The sequence below is a fragment of the Mus caroli genome, chromosome 1 (genome assembly GCF_900094665.2).
Source record: "Mus caroli chromosome 1, CAROLI_EIJ_v1.1, whole genome shotgun sequence".
Taxonomy (NCBI): Eukaryota; Metazoa; Chordata; class Mammalia; order Rodentia; family Muridae; genus Mus; species Mus caroli.
In genome coordinates this window covers 78100346-78124148 of record NC_034570.1, presented here as the reverse complement: position 1 = coordinate 78124148, position 23803 = coordinate 78100346, and the positions used below count along the sequence as shown (strand labels likewise).

The window sequence follows — 23803 nt, the reverse complement described above, 5'->3', positions numbered from 1 at the left end:
TGTAGACCAGGCTGGCCTCGAACTCAGAAATCCACCTGCCTCTGCCTCCCAAGTGCTGGGATTAAAGGCATGTGCCACCATGCCCGGCTGGCAGTCTATTTTATTAACAGGACACGTTCTGGCCTCCTGTTTAACCCTGATTTATCATGAAGGAAATAAGAGGTCCATTCCCTCTAATTTCGAACCCTACTGGAGAGTGGCATATTCATAAGGCAAAAGAAACACTAGAGAGGCTAGAGAGATGACTTAGTGATTAAGAGCAGTGGCTGCTCTTCCAGAGGTCCTGAGTTCAATTCCCAGTACCCATATGGTGGTTCATAACCATTTGTATAACTATATAGTTCCGGAGGATCTGGTGCATTCTCTTTTGATTGCCAAAGGCACCAGGGGCACATGTGGTACAGAGATATACAGACAAGACACTTACACCTGTAAAATAAAAACAGTGTTTTTAAAAATTTTGTCTGGGGCTGGTGAGATGGCTCAGTGGGTAAGAGCACCCGACTGCTCTTCCGAAGGTCAGGAGTTCAAATCCCAGCAACCACATGGTGGCTCACAACCATCCGTAAAGAGATCTGACGCCCTCTTCTGGAGTGTCAGAAGACAGCTACAGTGTACTTACATTAAATAAATAAATAAATAAATAAACTTTTTAAAAAATTTTGTCTGAATTAAACACTCTGTACGTCTTATTGTTCTCAAAGCTAGGTTTTTAAAATAAACATTTATTAAACTAAAACGTACTAACTGAAATCTCATGAAGTCAGTTTGATAAAATAATTGGACAGTTCATTAAAATCACCTTTGATTTTTAGTTTAGTTCTTTAGTTTAGATTAGTTTAGTTTTAATTGCATATATTACATGGTATGAAATGCACGAGACATTGCTTGTCCATGGAGAACCCCTATTCTGATCTAGCAATATTCACTGATGACAGAAGTTGACATGGAACACCATTCCCTCAGATAGAAGCAGTACCATCTCCTGAGGCCTCAGCTTCTCATTTCCCTTAATCCCTAGAGAGAACACTTCCAGAAATATCTTCATGATAAGTATCAGTTATAGGAAACCCAGATTTTAATTTTAATTCATAGTTGATGAATTTATTATTGTAACTGATAACTCTACAAAATGCTATGGAAATCCATGAGCTTTCTTGGTCAAAATTTAGTCCTGGGGCTGGAAAGATGGCTAAGTGTGTCAGAGCATGTGTAGCTCTTGCAGAGGACCTGGATTCCATTCCTAGCACCCACATCAGGTGGCTCACAACTACCTGTAACTCCAGTTCCAGGGAATCTGGAGCCCTTTTCAGGGCTCTGTGGGTATCCTATGTAAACATGCACAAATGCACACACACACACACAGGAACACATAAACACACACATGCATATAAGAAACAAAATCTTTTTTAAAAATTAAGTTCAACCTTAAAACCATGTCAGTCATCTGACTTGAAGTTTGAATCGGGATATCAAAGTGTAACTTAATTTGGAGCTTGTTTACCAGGTTATGATGAAGTAAATTTACTTACTTCATACATTTTACCAGTGATGAATTCACGGTCTCGGAGGCTCTCAAGAAAAGGAAATGTACTTCTTATCGCATTAGAAATGGCCACTTTCTGTGTCTTGAAGTGCTTGAACATACATTCAAAGGGATGCATCTCTGTGTTCTCGTGTTCAGTGGACATCCTAGAGGAGAAAATACCATGGGAAAATGGTTGTCAGTACAATAGATGATTGTGGAAACTATAAGGTTTTATATATGAAAGAAAGACTTCGAAGAACTAACATACATAAGATAAATGTCTTGAGTTAACCCCAATGCACCAACAGCTGAACTGGAAGCTATGGGTTCAATCGAGAGAGACCCTGCCTCAATGTACAAGATGGAGACCGATGGACAAGGAAGCTCTGCATGGACCTCTGACTTCCTCACACATGTGTGCACACATATATGTGCATCTGCACAGACATGAGCTCTCACACATGTGAGTGTTTGTATATACATGCATATATACTGCAGACCACAGACATACAAAAAATAAAGTTAAACACAAAGCTAATTATGATTTTAAAATTCCACTACTATTTGTCCTCATATAGAAGTAGTGAAAAGTAATATTCCCACCGAAATATATGGAAATATTTCTGGAGGTATTGTTGACAGCTGAAAAATAGAAGCCATTGAAATGGCCTTTAATTGGTGAGTAGAAAAATAACAGTAGACAATTTATGCAATGAAATATTATGGAATAAAAAGGGACAAAATGCTAATACATTCTACAATGTGGATGAATTTCAAAAACATTTATTCCTTAATGAAAGAAACCAAACCCAGAAGGCTAAATAATGTATAATTCCATTTGCAAGAAACGCCAATAAATGAAATCTATGCAGAAAGATGTATTAGTGGCTGCTTGACTTAGGGGAACAAGAATGGACTGCACATAGCTGCAAGGGATTCCTTTAGGGATGGGGGAGGTCTACATCCTAAACTCATACTGTGGTGCTGGGTGTACAGCTCTGTAAAAAGTCATTGCATTTATATTCAAATGCATAAAATGAAAGTGGACACTCAAAAGGCTGCACAGAGTGAGAAAGTTGACAGGCTGCACTGTTTTCTCTGGTGTACAAGCAAAAGAGGAAATGTGACTAACGAACACATAGTATGTCCTGTTTAGTTTGGATTATTAAATTGCGTTTGTTTGGTTTTTGTCAACTTGACACAAGCTAAAGTTCTTTGAAAAGAGGAACTTCAATTAAAAAAGAATACCTCCACAACGGTTGTCTGTTAGGCATGTCTGTGTGGCATTTTCTTGATTGATGTGAGTGGGCACAGCTAACTGTAGGCACCACCACCTCAGGACAGGTTGTTCTGGGATATGTAAGAAAGCAAGTTGACCAAACCAGTAAGCTACGCCACGGTGTCTGCTTCAATTCCTGCCTCCAGGATTCTGCTTGAGTTCCTGCCCTGACTTCAATGATGGACTATGATGTGGAACTATAAGCCAGTTAAACCCTTTCCTTCCCAAATTGTATTTAGTCATAGTGTTGTATCACTGCCACAGAAACCAAGCTAAGAGACTACCTGAGTGATGTTTTCACAGTCTGAATAGGAATGCCAGGAAATGACAGACAGCATTAAGTAAAACAAAACAACAACAACAACAAATCTTGTTGATGTCAGGATGTCTATGACTTAGTCCCCAATAGAGAATGACCAACCAGCAACTACCACCCACCCACAATCAAATACAACAACTGGAAGATGAAACTAACCTTACCCACAGGCCACCAAAGCCATGTGTGAAGGGCAAGAGAAGCATTTTGCTTTGGCTGCATTGTCCCTCCTCAGTCTAGGATTAGCCTTACCAAGATTGTGACCCTGGACCTAAGGTCTCTCTATACTGGAAACCAGTATAGAAACAAACATAGAGCTTCCCAGAACTCTGTCCCAGTGGATGTCTCCATCTGTCTTGCTCAATGAACACTGAATGACTCAATAGACCACTGGAAAACAACAAACAGGGCAGAATGATAAGATGGGGGGGGGGAGGTTTGCAGCTGTGTCTCCACTATCAGTGGCACTCTTGGTGGGAGAGCCCAGTCAGCTGTTCTGCTCTGCCAAGGCAGCCCATCTGTCCAAGGAACATACTTACCATTCCTGCCTAGCCAGCAGGTCAGTCTGGCTACACTGTCTGTCTGCCTGTCTACTCCCCAAGACAGTGTGTTGTCTGTATCTCATAGCAGAGTATTGTTTGGCTCTACCTAACTAAGCAGCAAGTAACCCCACCTGGCTCAGAGCCTACCTATGGCCTCAGCTAGCAAATAGCCAAACAGGCAACCTGGCTAACTTCATAGCATAGCTTCTAGACTTAGTAGACCAAGGATACCAAATAAGCACCTCTTCCAGGCTCAGAAGAAGCCAGCTGGTGTCAGAGATATAATGGGTAACCCAACTGACAGCCTTTCCTTCCGGCGAAGGATAGCTTTTGGCACTTGTGTCTAAGGAGCATAAACTATCAACTTGTCTGGCTACTGAGCCTCCTTTATATAATTCATGAACAGAAAACCAAGCCAGAAGACCTTCCACAAATGTCAGGCACTTCCTGTCACTCCATGTCTTAGTCAGGGTTTGTATTCCTGCACAAAACATCATGACCATGTAGCAAGTTGGGGAGGAAAGGGTTTATTCAGCTTACACTTCCACATAGGCTGGCCTTCATCACCAAAGGAAGTCAGGACAGGAACTCACACTGGAGGCAAGAGCTGATGCAGAGGCCATGGAGGGGTGCTGCTTACTGGCTTGCTTCCCCTGGCTTGCTCAGCTTTCTTTCTTTTTTTTTAGGTTTATTTATTTATTATATGTAAGTACACTGCAGCTGTCTTCAGACACTCCAGAAGAGGGCGCCAGATCTCGTTGCGGATGGTTGTGAGCCACCATGTGGTTGCTGGGATTTGAACTCTGGACCTTCAGAAGAGCAGTCGGGTGCTCTTACCCACTGAACCATCTCACCAGCCCCCTCAGCTTGCTTTCTTATAGAACCCAGGACTACCAGCCCAGGGATGGTACCATCCACAATGGGCCCTCCCACCCTTGATCACTAATTGACAAAATGCCTCTCAGCTGGATCTCATGGAGGCATTTTTTTTTTCAGGGGAGGTTCCTTTCTCTGTGATAACTCCAGCTTGTGTTAAGTTGACACACAAAATCAGGCTTTACACCCCCACTTAGGTGAAGCAAAGCAAAAATTTCAACATTTGCAAATGGATAACTGGACTACATCTCATGAATAGAATACAGGACATATCACCCCCAACAGATGCAGAAAAAGCTTTTGGCAAACTCAGGATGCTTTCATGATAAGAATCGACCTCACAAAAGGTTTTGTTTTAATTCATCCCATTTAGACTTTCCTAAGTTTAGGAGCTGATATCATTTATCCATTTGAAAAATCCCATTATCTTTTCTTTACAAATTACTCTTCTGTTCCCTCTATTTCTATGTCTTTGTTTCTCCTTTCCTTCATCCTTCTTCCTTCCTTCCTTCCTTCCTTCCTTCCTTCCTTCCTTCCTTCCTCCCTCCCTCCCTCTCTTCCTTCCTTCCTTCATTGTCTTGCAGAACATCTGGTTTCTTTTCTTCTAAAAAAGACTTATTGTTTTTCATTTATGTATATGAATATAATAACTGCATGTATATTAGTGTACTACATGTGTGCTTGGTGTCCATGGATGTCAGATTTTCTTGGAACTTCAGTTATAGGTCTCTGCAAACCACCATGTTGGTGCCTGGAATTCAACCAGTGTCCACTTAACTGCTACACTCTCTCTCTAGCCCGGAGAGTAATAGACTTTCTTGGCATAGGCAGGCAAATCTCTGGGTTGAAGAGTAGTCTGGTCTATAGAGCAGGTTCCAGGATAGCCAGGGATACACAGAGAAGCCCTTTCTTGCCACTTCCTCTACCCCACAAATAAAACAAGAAGAGGAAATAAAAATACAATAGATGACAAAGGGACTGGAGACGGGGTAACATGAGGCTTAAGGGTCAAGACACTTGAGTCAGGGGCTGTTGAGATAGCTCCATGCAGAGGGCGTGGGTTGGACTCCCATTATTCACATGGTGGTTCATAACCACACATAACTTCCGTTCCTGGGCATCTGATGCCCTCTTCTGACATCTATGGGCAACAAGCATATATGGTGTACACTGCACATAAGTGATGCACAAATGCAGGCAAAACACTAATACAGAAAACCAAAATTAATAAATCTCATTTTAAAACACACTTTATACTTTAAAAAGAAATAAAAGACGAGCCATTTTTACATTTTCAGGGCCAGAAACTTGAGTCTAACCACTTTTACAGATATTTGGGATAGAAACCAGCAGCCACACAGGGTGACAGTCAACAGGAGTCCAGTCCTACCTCACTCAGAGACCACATACCATCTTTACAATGAACAAGAGGAAGGGACAGACCCATGCTGGAAATGCTCCAAGCTTAGGTCTGTGGTTTCCTCTAGGTTATGTGAGCTCTGCCTGTTTTGGAGTGTTCTGTGCTGCTGTAGCTTGGGAGCAGCAAATGAAGTCTCACAAATACAGTGTGTCTCGGTTAGTGTTCTCTTGCTGTGAAGACATACCATGACCATAGCAACTCTTTAAAAAGAACGTATTTAATTGTGGCTTGCTTACAGTTTCAGAGGTTTAATTTGACTTGTCAATTTGAATTGTCATCAGGTCAGAGAGCATGGCCAGATGTAGAAAGATATGGTGATGGAGAAGTAGCTGAGAGTTCTAGATCTGGACCAGCTGGAAGCAGGAAGAGAGAGACTCTGGGATTAGAATGGGCTTTTTGAAACCTCTAAGCCAACTCCCAGTGACACACTTTCTCCAACATGACTATACCTCCTAATCCTTACAAGTAGTGCCACTCCCTGGTGACTAAATATTCAAATCTATGGCCCTATGGGAGCCATTCTCATCCAAACCCATTCACACAGTGCATTCACTGATCAGGACCCACTGTGATGGCACCTCATGCTTTATGGCAGAGGGGCCACCATAGCCAATGGCAGAGAAGAGAGTGCCCAGAAACACAAAGGAATATAGGATCCCTTGGTGATTGATTGATCAATGATGTCCTTAGAAACTGACATCAGATAGAAAACAAAAACAACACCCAGGTTACACCTTGTGGTAATCTAGGTGTGGTGTGAGCAGCCCAATGTCCAACCATAAGTGATGGGGTATAACCACAGCAACCATATAATAAACAAGGACAGTGAAATGGAAGACCCTGTCTAGAAGAATGATCCAGAAGCTATACGGAAAAGTCTTCTCAAAGCACTTAGCAGAGCAGAAGAACCAATGTAGACACATGGTGAAGATAGGCAAGGAATTAACAAGGTTACAGAGGAGCTTACAAAACCATGGAGATGAGCTAGGACCCCTTGTAAAATTTATATTATCCTTCACCACAATGTATTTCTGTTAAAATTAGAAATTAGGAGATGGAGAGATGGCTCAGTGGTTAAGAACACTGGCTGCCTTTCCAGAGGACCCAGATTCAGTTCCCAGCATACACATGGTAGGTCACACCTGTCTGGAACTCCTGGGAATCTAATACACTCTTCTGACTTCCTGGGACACCAGACATGATATGTTGCACAGACATGCATGCAGGCAAAGCCCTCATACACATAAAACAATGAAATAATATTTAAGATTCAGTTAGAAATCAGGACTAGCTAGGTGGCTCAGTGACTTGATCCCCAAGTGTAAAGACTTGAGCTCAGCTTCCCAGAATTCACATAAACTCTGGATGCTACAGCAGATGCCTGAAGTTCCAGCACACCTACAGCTCCATAGGTGATGGAGGCAGGAGACTCCCTGGGAACTTCACCTTCCAACTAACCTAGTGGACACAGGCAAACAGGAGACCCTGCCTCAAACTCAAACAAGGTGCAAGGGGAGCACTATTCCCCAACATTGTCCTCTGATATCCACACATGTGATATATATATATACATGTATACATATATATGGTGTGTATGTATATGTATATATTGTGTTAATACACAGATACACACACATACTGTATATATATATATGTTGTGTTAATACACAGATACACACAGACACACACACATACTCACATATACCCAACACCCATACACATACACATAGACTGCATTCACACACACACATATAAACAACATTCACACACATACACATACAGTGCATTCATATACATATACATACACCCACATGCTCACTGTCTTAGTTAGGATTTTACTGCTGTGAACAGACACCATGACCAAGGCAAGTCTTATAAAAAACAACATTTACTTGGGGCTGGCTTACAGGTTCAGAGGTTCAGTCCATTATCATCAAGGTGGGAGCATGGCAATATCCAGGCAGGCATGGCACAGGCAGAGCTGAGAGTTCTATGTCTTCATCCAAAGGCTGCTAGTGGAAGTGACTTCCAGTGACTTCCTAGTGACTTCCAGGCAACTAGGGTGAGAATCTTATGCCCACACCCACAGTGACACACCTACTTCAAATTCAACAAGGCCACACCTCCAAATGGTGCTACTCCCTGGTCTAAGAATATACAAATTCACACACACACACTGCATTTACACACACATGCTCATGTAAGCACAGTATTCATACACATACACTCACACATACACAATACTGCATCTGCACACACTCACACATACACACACTGCATTCACACACAGATTTTTTTTTAAGCTGTAAAGGAAAGAAACCAAGCTACTAAACGTTAAGTGGTTGTCATGGGGGAAGACCCGGAGACAGCCTTATGCATAAAAAGATAAAAATCCTAACAAGGATAGCACAGGAGCAGTGAGAACTGGGGGGCTAATGTGGCTCCAGGGTAGAATCCTTTTGTTTAAAAGAAGAGACAGATGAAAAGAAACAAACTTTCCCTGAATAGAGATAGACTCCCACATGTTACCTGAAGAACACAGAACTGTGATCCAAACAAAACAAACAAAAACTCATGCCAGGCCCGGTAGGGCAGGCCTTTAAGCCCAAGGCCTCATAAGATGAAACAGGAGAATTACGGTTTCAAGGTTATCCTGGGCAACTGAATGAGATTGTGTCTCAAATTAAAAAGTAAAGGGAGGGCTGGAGATATAGTTCAGAGGTAGAGAACTTGCTCGGCAAGCACAAAGCTCTAGGTTCAAAGGCAGTCACAGCAAGCAGAAACACAAAACCCCCAACACCCCAAGGGTGCTTGATTTTCTCAGTGGCTTCCGTTATCACTTTATTTATGGATGTGTCTTTCTTACACGATCAATACTACAATTCAAATTTAACTTTGTATAAGAGGAAACTCACTATACACAGTGCCAAAAGACAAGAGAGAATATATCTACAGTTTCTCAAGACATTTAGCCAGTGCATAGAAGAAGTGCATATAAAAACCACATAAGGGTTTTTATACAAGAAAAATAAATGAATTAAATCTGTTAAAAAATAAATGAACACCTGACTAAAGATATCGAAAACAGACCAGTGCTGGAGAGGGAGCTGAAGGGCCAGTGCATAAGAAACACAACCCATTTCCTGCTTAATAGAGAGACTGCAAAACAGCACACATCTCTATTGCCTTGCATACTTGGGCTGAGAGAGGAAGAGGCCTCATCTCAGTAGCTACTGGCAGGAAAATGCATAGACTTTGCCTCCTCAGCAGCCATTTGGCAGCGTCTATAAAGCAAGTAACACCCTGTGTCTCCGTAGTCCCCTGATTATATCTTTGATACAAGACAAAATACTAGTCAATAAGCGTAATGCATTATACGGCCAACGTTCCCACAGCTTGTGGGTGACAGTCAACAATGGTAGTGAGCGAAAGTTCATCAAAAGGAGATTGGTTTAAACTGGTTTAAAACTCGTGGAAAGGACTGGCATGCTGGCGCAGTGGAAAAGGAGCCAGCAACCAAGCCTGAAGACTTGGCTCAGATCCCAGAAGCCACACGGAAGAAGGGAAGTGCCACCTCCTCTACTTTGCCCCCTGACTCCATGACACACGCAAAGCTGCCACACGTGTGCACACATAAATAAACATGACGTTGAATGATACATTTCTTGGTTCATATACAAGTGCTCTGAACGGCAGGGAGCTGTGAAAAAGAGTAAAGTAAGTGTACCCTCATTACACGGAGGACCTCGCCAAAGTTTCTACTTTTTAAAACAGGCTAAGGCTGAAAACACTGCACAACATTACAAAATGAAAATACACATTAACGAAAACAAATTATACACGAAATGCATTGGGTAAGATAAAGGGGCTGCAGAGATAGGTCAGCAGTTAAGAGCAATGATTGTTCTTCAAAAGGACTGGAGTTCAGCTCCCAGTCTGTCAGTTCATAGCCATCTATAACTCCAGCTACAGGGGATCTGACATCCTCTTCTGTCCTCCAAAGGCACTTTCCCTAGTAGTGTACACACTCTTTTCTCTCTCTCTTACACACACACACACACACACACACACACACACACACGCCCAATAAGTATTTTGTAGACAATAAGAAAGACCCAGGTATGGTATTGTACACCTTTAATCCCTGTACTTGGGAGGCAGAGGCAGGTGGATCTCTATTGAAGTCCAAGTCCAGGCAGGTTTACATAGCAAGTTTCAGGTCAGCCTGGACAATATAATAAAAAAGACCAAGAGCCTGTGCCTTAAAATTAAATATAAATAAGGAAGATTGAGCCCAAGGAGTGGGCTAAGTATATGGGGGCAGCTGAGGGGTCTTATCCTTTCTATATTTCCACAAGTTTGAAAGCTTATAAACCACATTTTACTTTGAAATGGTCCTGGTGGTCTAGGCCTGTAACCTCAGTCACTCAGAGGCTCACAAGTTCAAGGTCAGCCTAAGCTATACAATGAGTTCCACACTGCTGTGAGTAACTTAGCAAAAGCTTGAGTCAAAGTTTTAAAAAATAGAGATATATAATCAGGCATATTCAAAGCCCGAGGTTCATCTGCAGTACTGAAAAAAAATGTATGACTTCCTTCGTACTAACAAAAACACTGCCCAACATTATTTATGCACAGTAGCGCATCTGAGTTACCACTGCTGGGGCAAACAGAATTCTACTGTTTCCTGCCAGAGCTAACATCCACCTAGAACAGAAAACTAAAGGGAAATAGAAACATGTGGCTTGCCCTGACCTTTGCGATCAAGGCCCTTTCTTGTCTTTTGTCTTCCTTGGATCGTGGTCTGACAGTGAGAGCTTAAATCAGGAGTGAGCCTGCGCACAGCTTTCTTGGTGACAAGTCCTGCCAGACAGGTAGGAGAAACAGGGCAGCGGGTGCCAACTGTTTACCCAGCATCGTCTGCTATTTGGACTTCTTCCCTGAGGTGACTTTCCTGCAGGAGTCCTGCTCTAATGCATAGAGAGGCAGAGGAACTGAGACCGCTTGGGTCACAAGATAATAACAGAACCATGCCACCGGAGTCCCTGTCAGCTGTGGCCAAAGTCTCCCTCTGACAGCTGAGCAGTGGTCATAAAGACAGTAATGACTTGTGTACAATCTGGCAAGCTGGTCTCTCTCGGCAGCGGATTATCAAACTCAAGTGTTCAGGTATGCTGATGTTCTCTCTCTCTCTCTCTCTCTCTCTCTCTCTCTCTCTCTCTCTCTCTCTCTNTCTCTCTCTCTCTCTCTCTCTCTCTCTCTCTCTCTCTCTCTCTCTCTCTCTGTGTGTGTGTGTGTGTGTGTGTGTGTGTCTTCGCCTCATCACCCCCAAATCTGTCCCCTCTCATTATAGGCCAAAGCTACTTCATGTCAGGCCGTTTGGACTGACTGAAGCCTGGGTCACTAACTCAAGACATAAAATCAACCGTGTTGTCAGAGGTAAAGGTTACAGAGGGGAAAAGACCCACCTGGGGCTGGCGTTGCTGTCTTCCATCTTCCAACACCTGCCTGGGGCCTGGGGCCTGGGACAGTGAGCTCTGATCCCTTGGAGTCTGCACAGGCTTCTGGACTGTTTGCTGTGGGCCACAGCTGAGAGCAGGAAGTGAGCCCAAGCACTAAGAAACCAGAGAGGGCTCCACCCTGATGGGGAAAAGAAAAACGAAAGTAATTCTCTAATCTCAAGGGTGCTGCTGCGAGATCCTGTCCCATCCATCATTTTTGGAATGTTGTAGCAGGGAGGAGAAAGGGGACCTAGAGGATTGCAGAAGGGTACACCAGGACAAGCTGAGCCAGTTTCTGAGAATGCCTTCTTTATGGAAAGATGGGACAAACAAACAAAACAATTAAAACCCCTCCACAGAAACTTAAACTGTTCTCTCTTGCTCCTGTGTCTAGGAGGGGAAAAAGGATCCCCCCAGGGTTGGTTGTCATGTCCCTGGCTGAAGTGACTTGGGTAAGGAGACAGCAGGGAAGGAGGGTCAAACACTTGCAAGGTATCTCTCAGGCCAGCAGGAGACCCAGGAATCTGACCAGGACAAGATTTCTCAGACCCAGGATTGAGGACATCCCCCAACTCCATAGACATTGGGTCAGAGAAAGACCTGGGTCTCTGAAGACTTGTCATCCCAGCCTAGAAGTCAAAGGCAGGAGGAAGCTGCAGCAGTGGCCACCGGGGCATGAGGACAAAGATGTGGTCCTCCCTTCTGAGGTGCAGATGTGATAAGTAGTGATGAGCTGTCACCTCCAGTGAGTCTTTCTAGGAGGCCCCTCATGGATCATTAGGATATATCATGTTCTCTCTGTTCCTCCTTCTGGGAGCACTTTCTCTGAGGGACTTGGTGCCCTGAGGTGAGCCTCTACCCTGACAGGTCTCCCAGCAGAGAGTTTGCTTGCCTCTTTCTCATCCCTTAGCTCACATGCACAGGGATAGGCTGGTATGAAGCTGGGGTGGGTATGACTCACAAGAGTAGCCTGAGGCCATGCCTGAGGTTAGCCTTTGGGGTCTTTTAGTGCCCCACATTTTAGCCATGTCTCCATTTCTACTTCGATCGAGAATAAGAAACTTTGGGATGATTTTACAGGACTCGAAGTAACAAGACTTTGCAGAAGCATCTCAAAGCTAATGTGTGCATGGGAATTCAATGTCTATATGTTGCTGGTTCAGTTCCTTCTTGAAGACCCAGAGGAGTGCACACAGGGAGAGCGGAACTATCACTATACTGTCCAGTGTCTGACTGGCACTCCTGAGACCTGAAGGCCCAGCTCCACAGTCAAGTGTAACTCTTGGGAGGTGAGGTGCACAGGGAACAGAACGTTGCTACCTACACCTACTTACCCCAAAGCAGCTCCAGAAGAATGTTATTAAAGGGTCTCCCCTTCGCTGAATACCCCGCACCCTAGTTTCCAGCTATAATATTGGCAGAATTGTTCATACAGAAATCTAGAACATTCTGGCCTTGTGTTAATCTACCTGGGTGAGAATAAGATGGCTATCATAACTTTGAATCAAATTGGAAGCAAGCTTTGATACTGTCAGGATGAACTCTGGCCAGGTCTATTTCTGGATTCACAAAAGAATGGCAAATTTCACAGAAGCTTAAATGAGTGGCCCCATAAGGCCACCATATTTTCCTTTGTGTCCAATCAGGGGGAATTATGCTTCCTGATATAATTCCTGCCTGCATCCAATCAGGCAAGCATACATGTTGACACATTTCCCTACATACGTACCTCCTGCCTACATGTGATCAAGCACATCCTATGTAGTTGGTGCAAACAAATCTGTGTAGGGATGTGAAAACATGCGTCTCGTTTCACAGAGGCATTCTTGTTTCACAGATCTCTGTGACACAGTAATTAAAATTCAAAGCATAACTTTGGCTGTCATGCTTTGGAAAACCACACAACACAGCTTCAAAACAAGGTAGAATAAAGGTTTCAGGAGGGGAAACTTCAATTTTCAGGCCATCCTGGAAGAGGTTGCATGTCAAATGAAAGACTGAAGATACAGAAACATCATGGGACACATTGTTTGGAAGGCACTTGGCAAAGTAAAAGTGTTCTTAGGTTCTGAGGCCCCATTCTTGTACAAGAGTGATTGGAGTGGTAGCTACTGACCAACTCCTGCTTAGGCCAGAATTTAGGCTTTTGTTGCAGCAGAGGGGACACATGATTGTAATGGCTCAGATTGCAAGCAATCTGTTTATGAAAGGCAATGCTCAGCTTTCAGTTCAGAGGGCATCAGACAAGCCCTGGACTTTCATTTTTTGGAGATCTGCTCTTCACTCTCCAGACCCTGGTTGTTTTGTGTTTTGTTTTTTCATGACTATACTCACCACAAAGCCTCCTGCCAAAGGTTTTGTTTTGTTTTTTTCCTGCCCTAAACAGGGCGGTGTTTGCTCCCAAGTTCAAACAAAGGGAAGCAGGAAGTTAATTCTGGGCTAGCTGCCTCCCAACTTTTGACATCTCTCCCAAATCCTGTCTGAGTTCTTCCTTTTGTAGAAATCTCAGGTTGTTTGGGTTTTTTGCTTCCAAAGTCACTGCCTGAGTAACAGTTTGTAGGCAGGAGCTTCTTCACCAACAGTTAAGACAAGCTTCCTTATTTCTCACCAAATAGCAGCAAAGGAGTTCTGCTCACTCCCGTAGCCAGCTTGATTCTGGAGGTACGAGAGGATCCAGACAAAGCCCCCTGAGCTTTCTACCCACTCAGAGGGTGGCATGGCCCTTACTGATCAGCACAGCCATGAAGAACGCCTTTTAGAAGAGAAACACAGCTCAGAACCACACACTCTTGTGCTTTCCTGCTCACAGAAATGAGCCAGTTCCAGCAAAGACACACCTGTGGCAAACACATGGCTGTTCTACACATTCTGCTGGAGTTAGTAGCAGCCTTATTGACAGGAATGATGCAGGCAATGTTCTAAGAAGCCTGAAAATTCCTTTTCTTTGCTGAAGGAGATGGAGGGATAGCATCAGATCTGGTTTTGTTTTAGACACTTGTTAAGTCGTCTTTACTTTCTAAGGGACTCTGGTTACAGCCCTCCCTCTACCTCTGGCTTTTAATAGGATAGCTGACTTCCACCATGTGCCCTCTTTCCCCACCACTCTTTTGATGATTTGTATAAAGCAGTATTTTTATAGGTTGCCCCATTGTCCTGCTTTCAGTAGCATTAGGTCTCCATCTGTCTCTCTACAGAAATCACTTAGTCTGGCTGCAACAGTTGAGTGATTCTGGTTATCTGGAACCGAATCTTTCTATTGTTACTATAGAAATAGGAATTGAGAGATGGTCTCACCATTGTTCCATCCTTCAGAGAGCAGCCAGTGCTAAGCTGACCAAGGATGCTCATGACCCCAGCAGTATTCCTGATCACCTCATTAAGTTCATGTCTCTGAGTGACCCTAAGGAGCACGGTCATCTATCTCATGGACTTTTCTCCAGTACTAGAGAGTAGAGTCATCTCACTACTTCAGTTAGATTTGTAACCCTGAGTCTGTGGTCATGGTTCCAATAATGAAGCAGCACTTCATCAATGTGTGCTGAAAATAGGAGGAACATACAGGAGCTGCCCAGGGACAGCCTAGACCGATGACCTTTGGCCATCACTAGGCTGATTAGCTTCTACAGCACAGAAGAACACTTAAGTGTTGATAACTCATGGGTGCCAGGCTAACCAACTCAGCTACCACCAGGCCCAGATACAGGGCTTTGACCTGACCAACCCCATCATCTACCCCAGTTATGAACTGCTGGAGCAGGTGAATGGACCAGTCCTGCTCTTCCAAAGCTGCAGGATCTCCATGACACAAGGCAACAACAGGATATCTGAGATGCATCCTGGGGAGGATCCAGTATTGATGGTGGAGCAGAGCTTTGAATCAAACCAATGACCAAATGTTCATTGCAATGAACATTTGCAAGAAGAGCTGTTTGGATACTGTGTCTACTGTGTGACACACTGCAGCTTTCATGGCAAGATTGCTTTTGTTGTCATTGTTTTCTTTTCTTTGGGGGTGGGGGGAGGTTGCCAGGGTGGAGGGGGATAGGAAGGGACTAGAAGATGAGTGGAAATTGTAGTGCATGATGGGAAATTCACCAAGGATAAGTTTTTAAAAATTAAACTATTGATAACTCTGTCAGCCAGTTTAGTTTTCCAGCTTTCTTTATCCAGTATATAAACCCAAACACAATCTCCATGCCTCTCCTGTAGGCTAGGCTTGTCACTCCTTTAATGTGAGGCCCCTTTCACATGGCTTCCAGCCCTAACCTTGGTTTGTCTACTGAGCCATGCTGGGAGGCCCCTGTGTAGTCTTTATTCAAGCTAGATGGGGGACACAGATGGCTCTTAATTCCAAGGAAGAGTAAAGGGATTCTCTCATAGACAAATAGGTTCAGGGAAACAGGTTCAAAGTCCTCACTCTGAGTCTCAGAACCCTGACATTGGCACAAGACACTTCCTGAACCTAGAATGCAGTCTTCTTGGGAGTTCTGTCTTTGTGAACACAAGGGCCCAGCACATACATGCTTTTGCTGCAGTCTGACTTATGGCTGCAGGTATGAGTGACTCTTTCCTCATGATTACTTGGGATTGCTAGATCTAAGGAACTAATATCCATCTATTAGTGCAACGCAGCAAGTGTCACCAGACCCCATCTTTCTTTCAGTGACCTTTTCTCCATCTACTATCAAATATGCCACTTTGTGTCAAATATTCCACTTTATGTGTAGCTCACATCGTCTGTAATGCCTTTCTACAGGTTAAAATTTGGCCCCAGTGCTGGTTTAACACCTGAGAACCTTTGGTTGGACAGTGACCTACCTTGAGAACCCCACCCTAAGGCTTTGCCTCTGGGACATTATCTTATAGTGAGTCTTCTAGACACAGGTCCTGAGTTGAGAGCCTTTTTCTGTCTTACTTGATGAGTGGTTTGTTTTTTCCAGAAACCTTTATAAGCCAGGGTAGCTGAGAGTCACTATGTAGCCCAGGCTCGCATTTCATTTGCAGCTATCCTCCTGCCTCAGCCTCTCAAGGACTGAAGCTACAGGAATGAGCCACCACATGGTTTGAAGTCTTGGAAGCTTATGGTTTATTGTGGATTGCTCTCAGGAGAGTAAGAGACAAGAAAAACAACATATATGTTGGGGGAGGGGGTTGGAGTGGTGGTGTAGCAAAGCCAGCTGGAGACAGGCTCCAGCCTAGACCCTTGAAGAGCAGAGAGCAGCAATGCACCATACTCTTGATTTCATGGGGAGAAAGGGGGATGGACCCCAGGCCAGGAGTTGTAACTCCCAGCTGCACCTGTTTCCATATGACCAAGAGTAATCATCCGGGAATGATAGTGTCTGTAAAGAACACTCATTGCTGCTGCAGGTGGGCCAGACATGGCCAGGTGTGCAGACTGTGCCAGGACACCAGCCATGTCTCTGATTTCAGTCAACTATTTTCATTTGTTTCCCGAATAGCAAACACTTCCTTGAAACTCTTCTCAAACTTAGACTCCAGTCTAAGTCCCATTTCACCAAACTTAGGGTCCTAGAAAAAAAAAGCATAAGGCAGACAAGAATGGTGGTACTCATTATCAGTGACAGAAACACATCCTCCCTCTTGGTACTTCTATTCTCTGAGGATCTCCGTTAGGTGCGTGGTTCATTCACATGTAAAGGACCTTAGAGTTTGGTATTTCTGAGAATCTTGCCTATGGGGAGTAAGAGGCAATCTCGGGCTGGGGAGATGCCTCAGTGGGTCAGTGTTTGCCACACAAGTGAGAGGACCTGAGTTCAGATCCCCCCAAGCCTGTGGAAAGCTACATGCACTCCACTGTGGTCGACAGTTGCCTTGTCTCAAAGAAGCTGAGATGGAAAAAAACGACACACATGGTTGCCCTCTACTTTGACTTTCGTGACTATTATGACACACACATCTGAACTTTCACATAAACATGCACACACTCGTGTACATACACATCACATATATTCATATACTCACACAAAGATTTAAGCTAGGATCTAGAGAGGTGGAGCGGTGATTAAGCATATAGTACTCTTGCTAAAGACCCAATTCAATTCACTGTACTGATGCCTCTGGACTCCACAGACTTCTACACTCAAATGCACACACACTGTGTCTTTTCCCAAACACACACACACACACACACACACACACACACACACAGGGTGGGGGGGTTCCAGATAGGATTTCTCTGTGTAGTCCTGGATATCCTTGAACTTGTTCTATATATAGACTGGGCTAGCCTCAGACTCAGAGATCTGCCTACATCTGCCTCCCATATGCTGGGATTAAAATCCTATGCCACCATGCCCACCTTTGACATACATATATTTTTAAAATTATTCTCCTCTGTGTGTGTGTGTGTGTGTGTGTGTATTGGGGGTGTTGGCTTAATTTTCCTCTTTGTGACCCAATAGCTTTGTAGACCAGGAAAGAAGTTAGGTCTCTTGTGCTGGGAACCTTCCTGTTAGTGAAACACATTCTAGATCTTAAACCAAAAAGAAAATCCACTTCCAGATCTCTTTTTCTTTTTTGAGATAGTCTCATACCAGGAAGGCTTTGAACACAAGACATTCTTCCTCCATCAGCCTTTTGAATGCTACCATCCCAGGCTTGTACCACTGTGTCTGGCGCTTCCAGATCTCTTATTTATTGATCCTTATTACAGGAAGATGTATGACACTAAACTTTCCAGCATGCAGAAAATGGATGCAGAGTAACCCTGAAGATGAGATGCAGGCACCAATGGATGCTGACCTTGAACGTGATTTTGTGATTCCGGAAGATGAGCCTCATGTCATGCACAAAGTCTTCTACTTGGCAGTAAGCCTGGTCACTCAGCTTTTTCTTGATTATGTCCAACCACATAGGCTCTTGCACACCCACAGTCATCTCTCTAAACTGGTGAGGGAAATAGCCACAGGAGAATGAATGCCACGGCTCAGCATTTACCTTCCATGGGGTCCCAGAAAGTCTACAGAAACAACAGAGCCTGTGCCCCTCAGGGATTAAGATCACAAATCCCACAATGGCCCTCTCAGTCATGAGACATCATGGAAGCCAGGGACCAGGGGTTCACCACCGTTACTTACATAATAATAATATGGCATCTTGGAAAAAAAGGAGCTCTCAGAACAGCAATAGACTCTCAAGAGAACATACTCACACCTCTGCAAGAAAAAGGGACTCAGTCAAAGTGACTTAGAAAGGCAGAGTCTATACATGTACCCAGGGGGGAGGCACCGCTCAAACCCATCTGCAAATCTGCCCAACATGAGTGCCTCTTGGTTATAAACTTGTATGACTGAATTTTATACCAAATTATATGCTGCAACAGCACTATGATGGAGCAGGCTCTCTGTGAATGCTATTCTTCTGGCTCCAAGACTGTCTGTCCTTATCCAGGGAAAAGGAGAAAAGATTGGTTCACAGTGACTCACCAACTGTTCCTGGGGAACCATCCCCCTCTGCAGTATCTCAGATTCTGGAAGACTCGGTTGACTTCCTAAGGACTGCATCTTACAGAAGATGCAACTCCATGGTGTTCTGAAAGGATGGACAGGAAGTGAGCAGAGGACATGACCAGTGAAAACAGCCACTGTTCCTATGCCTGCTATTATGCTTTCGGGAATGGCTGACAGTCTATCTGGGGCAAGGATTCTCGGACACTGAAGGACCCCACTTAGAATCTTAAGTTGCCAGCCCCCTGTCAATGTCATGGCAGGAGGCAGCCCTTGGAAAGTGGGCTTTGTAATGAGTGGTGGGTCCCCATTTCCTGACAGAGGTTGCTGGGAGCACATGGAGACTAGGCACAGTAAAATGGTTTTCAAAAAAATTCTGGGAATCTTGAACTTCAAAGAGTCCATTGCAATGTGGTGAAATGTGGGAAGTAGTCAGTCATGCTTATTTTTCTTTCATAAGTACATAGAAAACAAAAGTAGTGTATTCTACCCCCAATCTTTTGGACAAGAGGGTTTGGTGCACAACTTTGAGAAAAGGCAGTAGTGGTGTGTAGGCAAAGGACCCAGCCTTTATATCAGGAGAGATGGCTCCCTAACACAGAGAATATTAACCTTTTGCTGACAGCATCTTGAGACAGCTCTCTGGGTCTTCCTGTTTGGTATCTGTTAAGAGCCCCTGTGTTTCCCACCTCAAGACCCACACTACCACTCCATAGGATGATGCATATAACAAGGCGGAGGTACTAGGAGACAGAGAAGGGATCACATTCCACTTACATCTCAGCTTCTACTGTTGGGATATGACAGTCCTCATGGAAGGCTCTGGTACAAGTATCACAGCAGAAGAGTGTTCCTCCATCCCGGCACACCTCACATTCATCTGAGTTCTGAATCTAGAAAATAGAACATCATCATCATTGGCAATCTTCCACAAGGTGGCCTTTTCACGAATCTACAAGGAAATCGATGCTTCTGCCTGGTAGATTTAGGAAAAACATGGAACACAATTTGCAAAACAAGGCTTTCTGGTCTTCAGTGAAGTCTGGGAGAAGGGAGGCATGAACCAGACCCCATCTTCCCTGTGAAACCAAAGATCCTGACCCAGAATCTTAGGGTGCTGGCTTGAATAAAAATGGCCCCCATAGGGAGTGGTGCTATTAGGAGGTGTGGCCTTGTTGAAACCAGTATGGCTTTGTTGGAGGAATTCCATCACTAGGGGGCAGACTTTGAGTTCTAGGTAGTTCAAACCAGACCTAGAGGTTCACAATCACTTTCTGCTGCCTTCTAATCCAGTTGCAAAACTCCCAGCTACTGCTCCAGTACCATGTCAGCCAGCATGCTGCCATGCTTCCTGCCATGATGATAATGGACTAGACCTCTGAACCGTAAGCCAGACCCAATGTAAACAAAAATTTTTATAAGAGTTGCCCTGGTCATGTTATATCTTCACAGCAATAAAACCCTAACTAAGACAATTAGCCATAAAACAAGATTTTACATAATCTAATATTTCTAGCATGTAGATAAAAGAAGTTTCTGAAATAAAATACTTAGTTCACTTGCCTCTATAACAATAATGACATTGACTCTCTAAGGGAGATGTACTAGGGATTTAATTGAATTGAATAAACTAAGAGAATACCACATCCTGTAAATTAAGCAGTGAGCATACCATGAATTGAAGAAAGAATCTGTAGAGATTTCTGTCTAGAGGGCCCAGAGCCTGTGGTAGGGCCTCTGAGATGGCAGGATATGACTACAGATGACCAGGCAAGTGGGTTCAAGGAAGAAAACAAAAAACAAAAAATAATCTGTGGCTTTTGGAACCCTGTAGAAAATCCCACAAGACCAAAGAGAATGGGCATGTTGAGACATGAGTCACTGTCACTAAAATCCAAGGACTGTAGTCATGTCAGTCACTCAGGGTTGGAGATTGACATGGTAAGTTTATTCTTGAACTTGTTATAATCTAGAATTGTAGGGGTTTGAGTAGATATGGCTCTCCATAGGTTAATAATGTGTTTGAATGCTTGGCTCATAGGAAGTAGCACTATTAGGAGATGTGACCTTGTTGGAGTGGGTGTGGCCTTGTTGAAGGTGGGGTTTTACTGTGAAGATGGGTTTTGAGGTTATACATGCTCAAGCTACACCCAGTATGACACATAAGCTCCTTCTGCTGCCTGCACATCTAGATGTAGAACTCTCGGCTTCTTCTCCAGCATCATATCTGCCTGGATGCTGCCATGCTTCCCACTATGATGATAAAGGACTAATCTGCTGAAACTGTAAGCCAGCCCCAATTAAATGTTTTCCTTTATAAGAGTTGCTTTAGTCATGGTGTCTCTTCACAGCCATAAAACCCCAACAGAAGAATCATCTGAGAAGAGAACCTCTTCAGATGTGTATTCTAGGTTGGGGTCATTATAGTTAGACCCAGCCACTGTGGCTTCCTGGGTATGAGAGCAGAGAAAGTAAGAGGAACATGAACATGCACTCGTTAATGCACTGCTCTCTGCAGGCATAAAAGATACTTTGTCCTATGAAAGGGAAAAGAATCCCTCAAGTCAACAGAGGTTTGAACGTCTTACCAAGACTAACACAGACTGCCTGGAGTCAAAGTTAATTTCCATCTAGAAAAGCTAATCTTTGACATTATTTGTTCTTTGTTACTATAGAGTAAGATCTATTTATCAAAACCAATGTACAAATACATGTGTGTTCAAGGAGTAGCAGAAGTGGACTATGACCAAACTGCTGCTGCCTGTGGGAAGCTTGGCATAACACCAAAATTAAGGCTCAATGTTATATACTGCCTAAACATCTGGAAAAGTCAGAAATGGGGTGGGTATATGGATTAAGGCACCCCATTGAGGAGATTAAGGCAGTACAGTCATGGTTTTGAAGACAGCTTGAAGCCTTGTAACAACAACAACAATGAAACACACACAGACAAAAACCGTAAATAGTTGAGAGAGCCTAGGATGGTCTATTAGTTCCCTGCCCCACTCTGTCCTCATGGGAGAGTTTTAGTGGGTTTTGTTTCTGCCATTCAGAAAGGTATTCAAATGAGTTCCTCACAACCTCCCTTGGTATGTTGCTGGGGTTTCCTATGACTTCTGTTACCACGGGAACCAGGAAGAATCAGAATAACATGTGGAGAGGAACACATGCGTTCCTGGTCCCAACTTCAAGGAGAATGGTGACAGTGTGAGAAATGAGAGGTGGTTCTATAGGAACACAGAAAAATCACAATTCAGGTATGGTGGCACATAGTAGGAAAGTCAAGACAGGAAGGTCAGGACCCTTGGCTACATAGTGAGTTTGTGGTTATTTTGGTCTACATGAGACCCTTTCTCAAAAATATCAGGGAAAGAAGAGAGGAAGAGAAGGAAGAAGATATGGTGTAAAAGAGGGGAAGAAACACCTCTACGTAGTCCATGGGCTGTTGGGAAATCACTTTCCTGTGATTGTCTAAGGGACAAATACAAGCGTAGCTTGAGGACTGGGCCACCACTGGGTGAGTGAGTGGGAGAAGTAGCCAAGGCGATAGGGCCAACCATTCTGTGCCCAGGGCCATCTCTGTCTTCAGGAGAAATCGGTCCTTCTGCATCAGTCTTGGTGGTTTGCTGTATCACCTGACTGCTGGACCACTTTCCTTCCCAGGTCCTTCTCCTCCTCCACATGCAAAGGATGGAATTCCCCAGATTTCCATCCTTAGCTACAGTCTGTCCAGATGATTAGAGTCACTCTCCTGCTGCAGTTTCCACCTGTGTCCTCAGCTTCATGGTGTCTCATCTCTCCTCAGCTCCTTGTGTTTTAATGCCCAGCCATGTCTCCTCTAGGGCTCCCTGGATGCAGCTCAAACTCATCCTGCTAAACTCTGGGCCATGTTCCTACTGTACCCTGATCTTTTCTTTGTCTCTACCATTTATAACATGCTCCATACATGACAAACCTATCCTGCTTCAAACCTCTCACTTCCCAAATGCACCGGACTCTTTGTCTTCTGAACACTAACCTTTAAGCTTATTTAAAACGTTTCTTTATTCTAGCAAGATCCACAAAGTCCAAGGATACTGGCAAGCAGAGAATGGACAGGACCTTAGGTGTTAGGATGGTTTGCCTATGCCCAAACACCAGCCAAGCTGACACAGAAAAAAAACAGTGATTTGCTCAGTGTGATGGTTTTGCTTCCGATCAGCAGTGGACCCCCATGGCTCTCTTCAGACCTGGCCCCAGGGTTTCTGTGAAAGCCCACTCACTCTGTAGGCAACTTTCTGCAGGACAAGGAGAGGTCCAGACCTAGAACTTGCACAGGAGGCCCGGCCTCCTGAGTTCTACCTGCACACTGGATACATGCTAGGATGTTTTCTTTCCATACACTGCCCTTTGCAAATGCTGTCTCCTCCTGTATTTGCTCTTACCCTTCATCCAAAGCCAGCCAGGCCCACTGCTATGTCAGGTTCTGTCCCAGGGACTCCAGTGATCTAGAACTCTATCTCCCACCTCTAGGGTAAATGAGGATACAAGAACCCATGCTGGCCATGTAGTAGGATGTTTCTGACCCAAACACCCAGTGTGGCTCCTCCTGCCTTGGTTGTGGGACAGGTCTGGTAATGATGGCACTTCACCCATACAGCATACCTAAATTGAGAGTTGAGTCTCTTTAAGGGAGAGGCAACCAAGTCACAGGCAAAGCACCAACGAGCCAGGGCCTTTCAGGAATTGTAGCTAGGAGTCAGTACTTACACTAGAGTCAGCTGGGGAACGATGCAAGTTCTGTGTTCTCTGCTGAAAGAGAAGATTTGAGTGAGTATAAGATCTGATTATTCATTCAAACAGTCAAATGACAGTTGCTTAAATTTGTTTTAT

At 44.1% G+C, this 23803-nt stretch overlaps 2 protein-coding genes and 1 long non-coding RNA gene across 10 annotated transcripts in view; 1 reads left to right on the top strand and 2 right to left on the bottom strand.

Annotated features, from left to right (window-relative positions):
* The window catches only part of LOC110292222 (nuclear autoantigen Sp-100-like), a 60638-nt gene extending 49066 nt beyond the window's left edge, over positions 1-11572 (bottom strand). For 5 of the 7 annotated variants that reach the window (XM_029474812.1, XM_029474823.1, XM_029474839.1 and 2 more), the window contains exons 1-2: positions 11430-11558; positions 1533-1692 (exon numbers count right to left, since the gene is read on the bottom strand). In XM_029474812.1, the coding sequence (XP_029330672.1) occupies positions 1533-1692; positions 11430-11455 (186 nt within the window). In that variant the 5' untranslated portion in view covers positions 11456-11558. Of the gene's footprint in view, positions 1-1532; positions 1693-11429 lie in introns of all 7 variants that reach the window. The other 2 variants (XM_021159609.2, XM_021159439.2) reach the window with 1 other exon arrangement.
* LOC110292532 overlaps positions 10582-23803 on the top strand; it is a 44893-nt gene continuing 31671 nt past the window's right edge. Inside the window, exon 1 of the long non-coding RNA XR_002377726.2 lies at positions 10582-11130. This is a non-coding gene — a long non-coding RNA (uncharacterized LOC110292532). The remainder of the gene's footprint in view (positions 11131-23803) is intronic.
* Positions 16525-23803, bottom strand: part of LOC110292152 (nuclear body protein SP140-like protein) — a 44689-nt gene continuing 37410 nt past the window's right edge. For both annotated transcript variants that reach the window (XM_021159313.2, XM_029474843.1), the window contains 6 exons: positions 23681-23722; positions 19709-19824; positions 18911-19016; positions 18563-18640; positions 18228-18371; positions 16525-16994 (listed from right to left, as the gene is read on the bottom strand). In XM_021159313.2, coding sequence (XP_021014972.1) covers positions 16896-16994; positions 18228-18371; positions 18563-18640; positions 18911-19016; positions 19709-19824; positions 23681-23722 — 585 coding nt within the window. In that variant the 3' untranslated portion in view covers positions 16525-16895. The remainder of the gene's footprint in view (positions 16995-18227; positions 18372-18562; positions 18641-18910; positions 19017-19708; positions 19825-23680; positions 23723-23803) is intronic.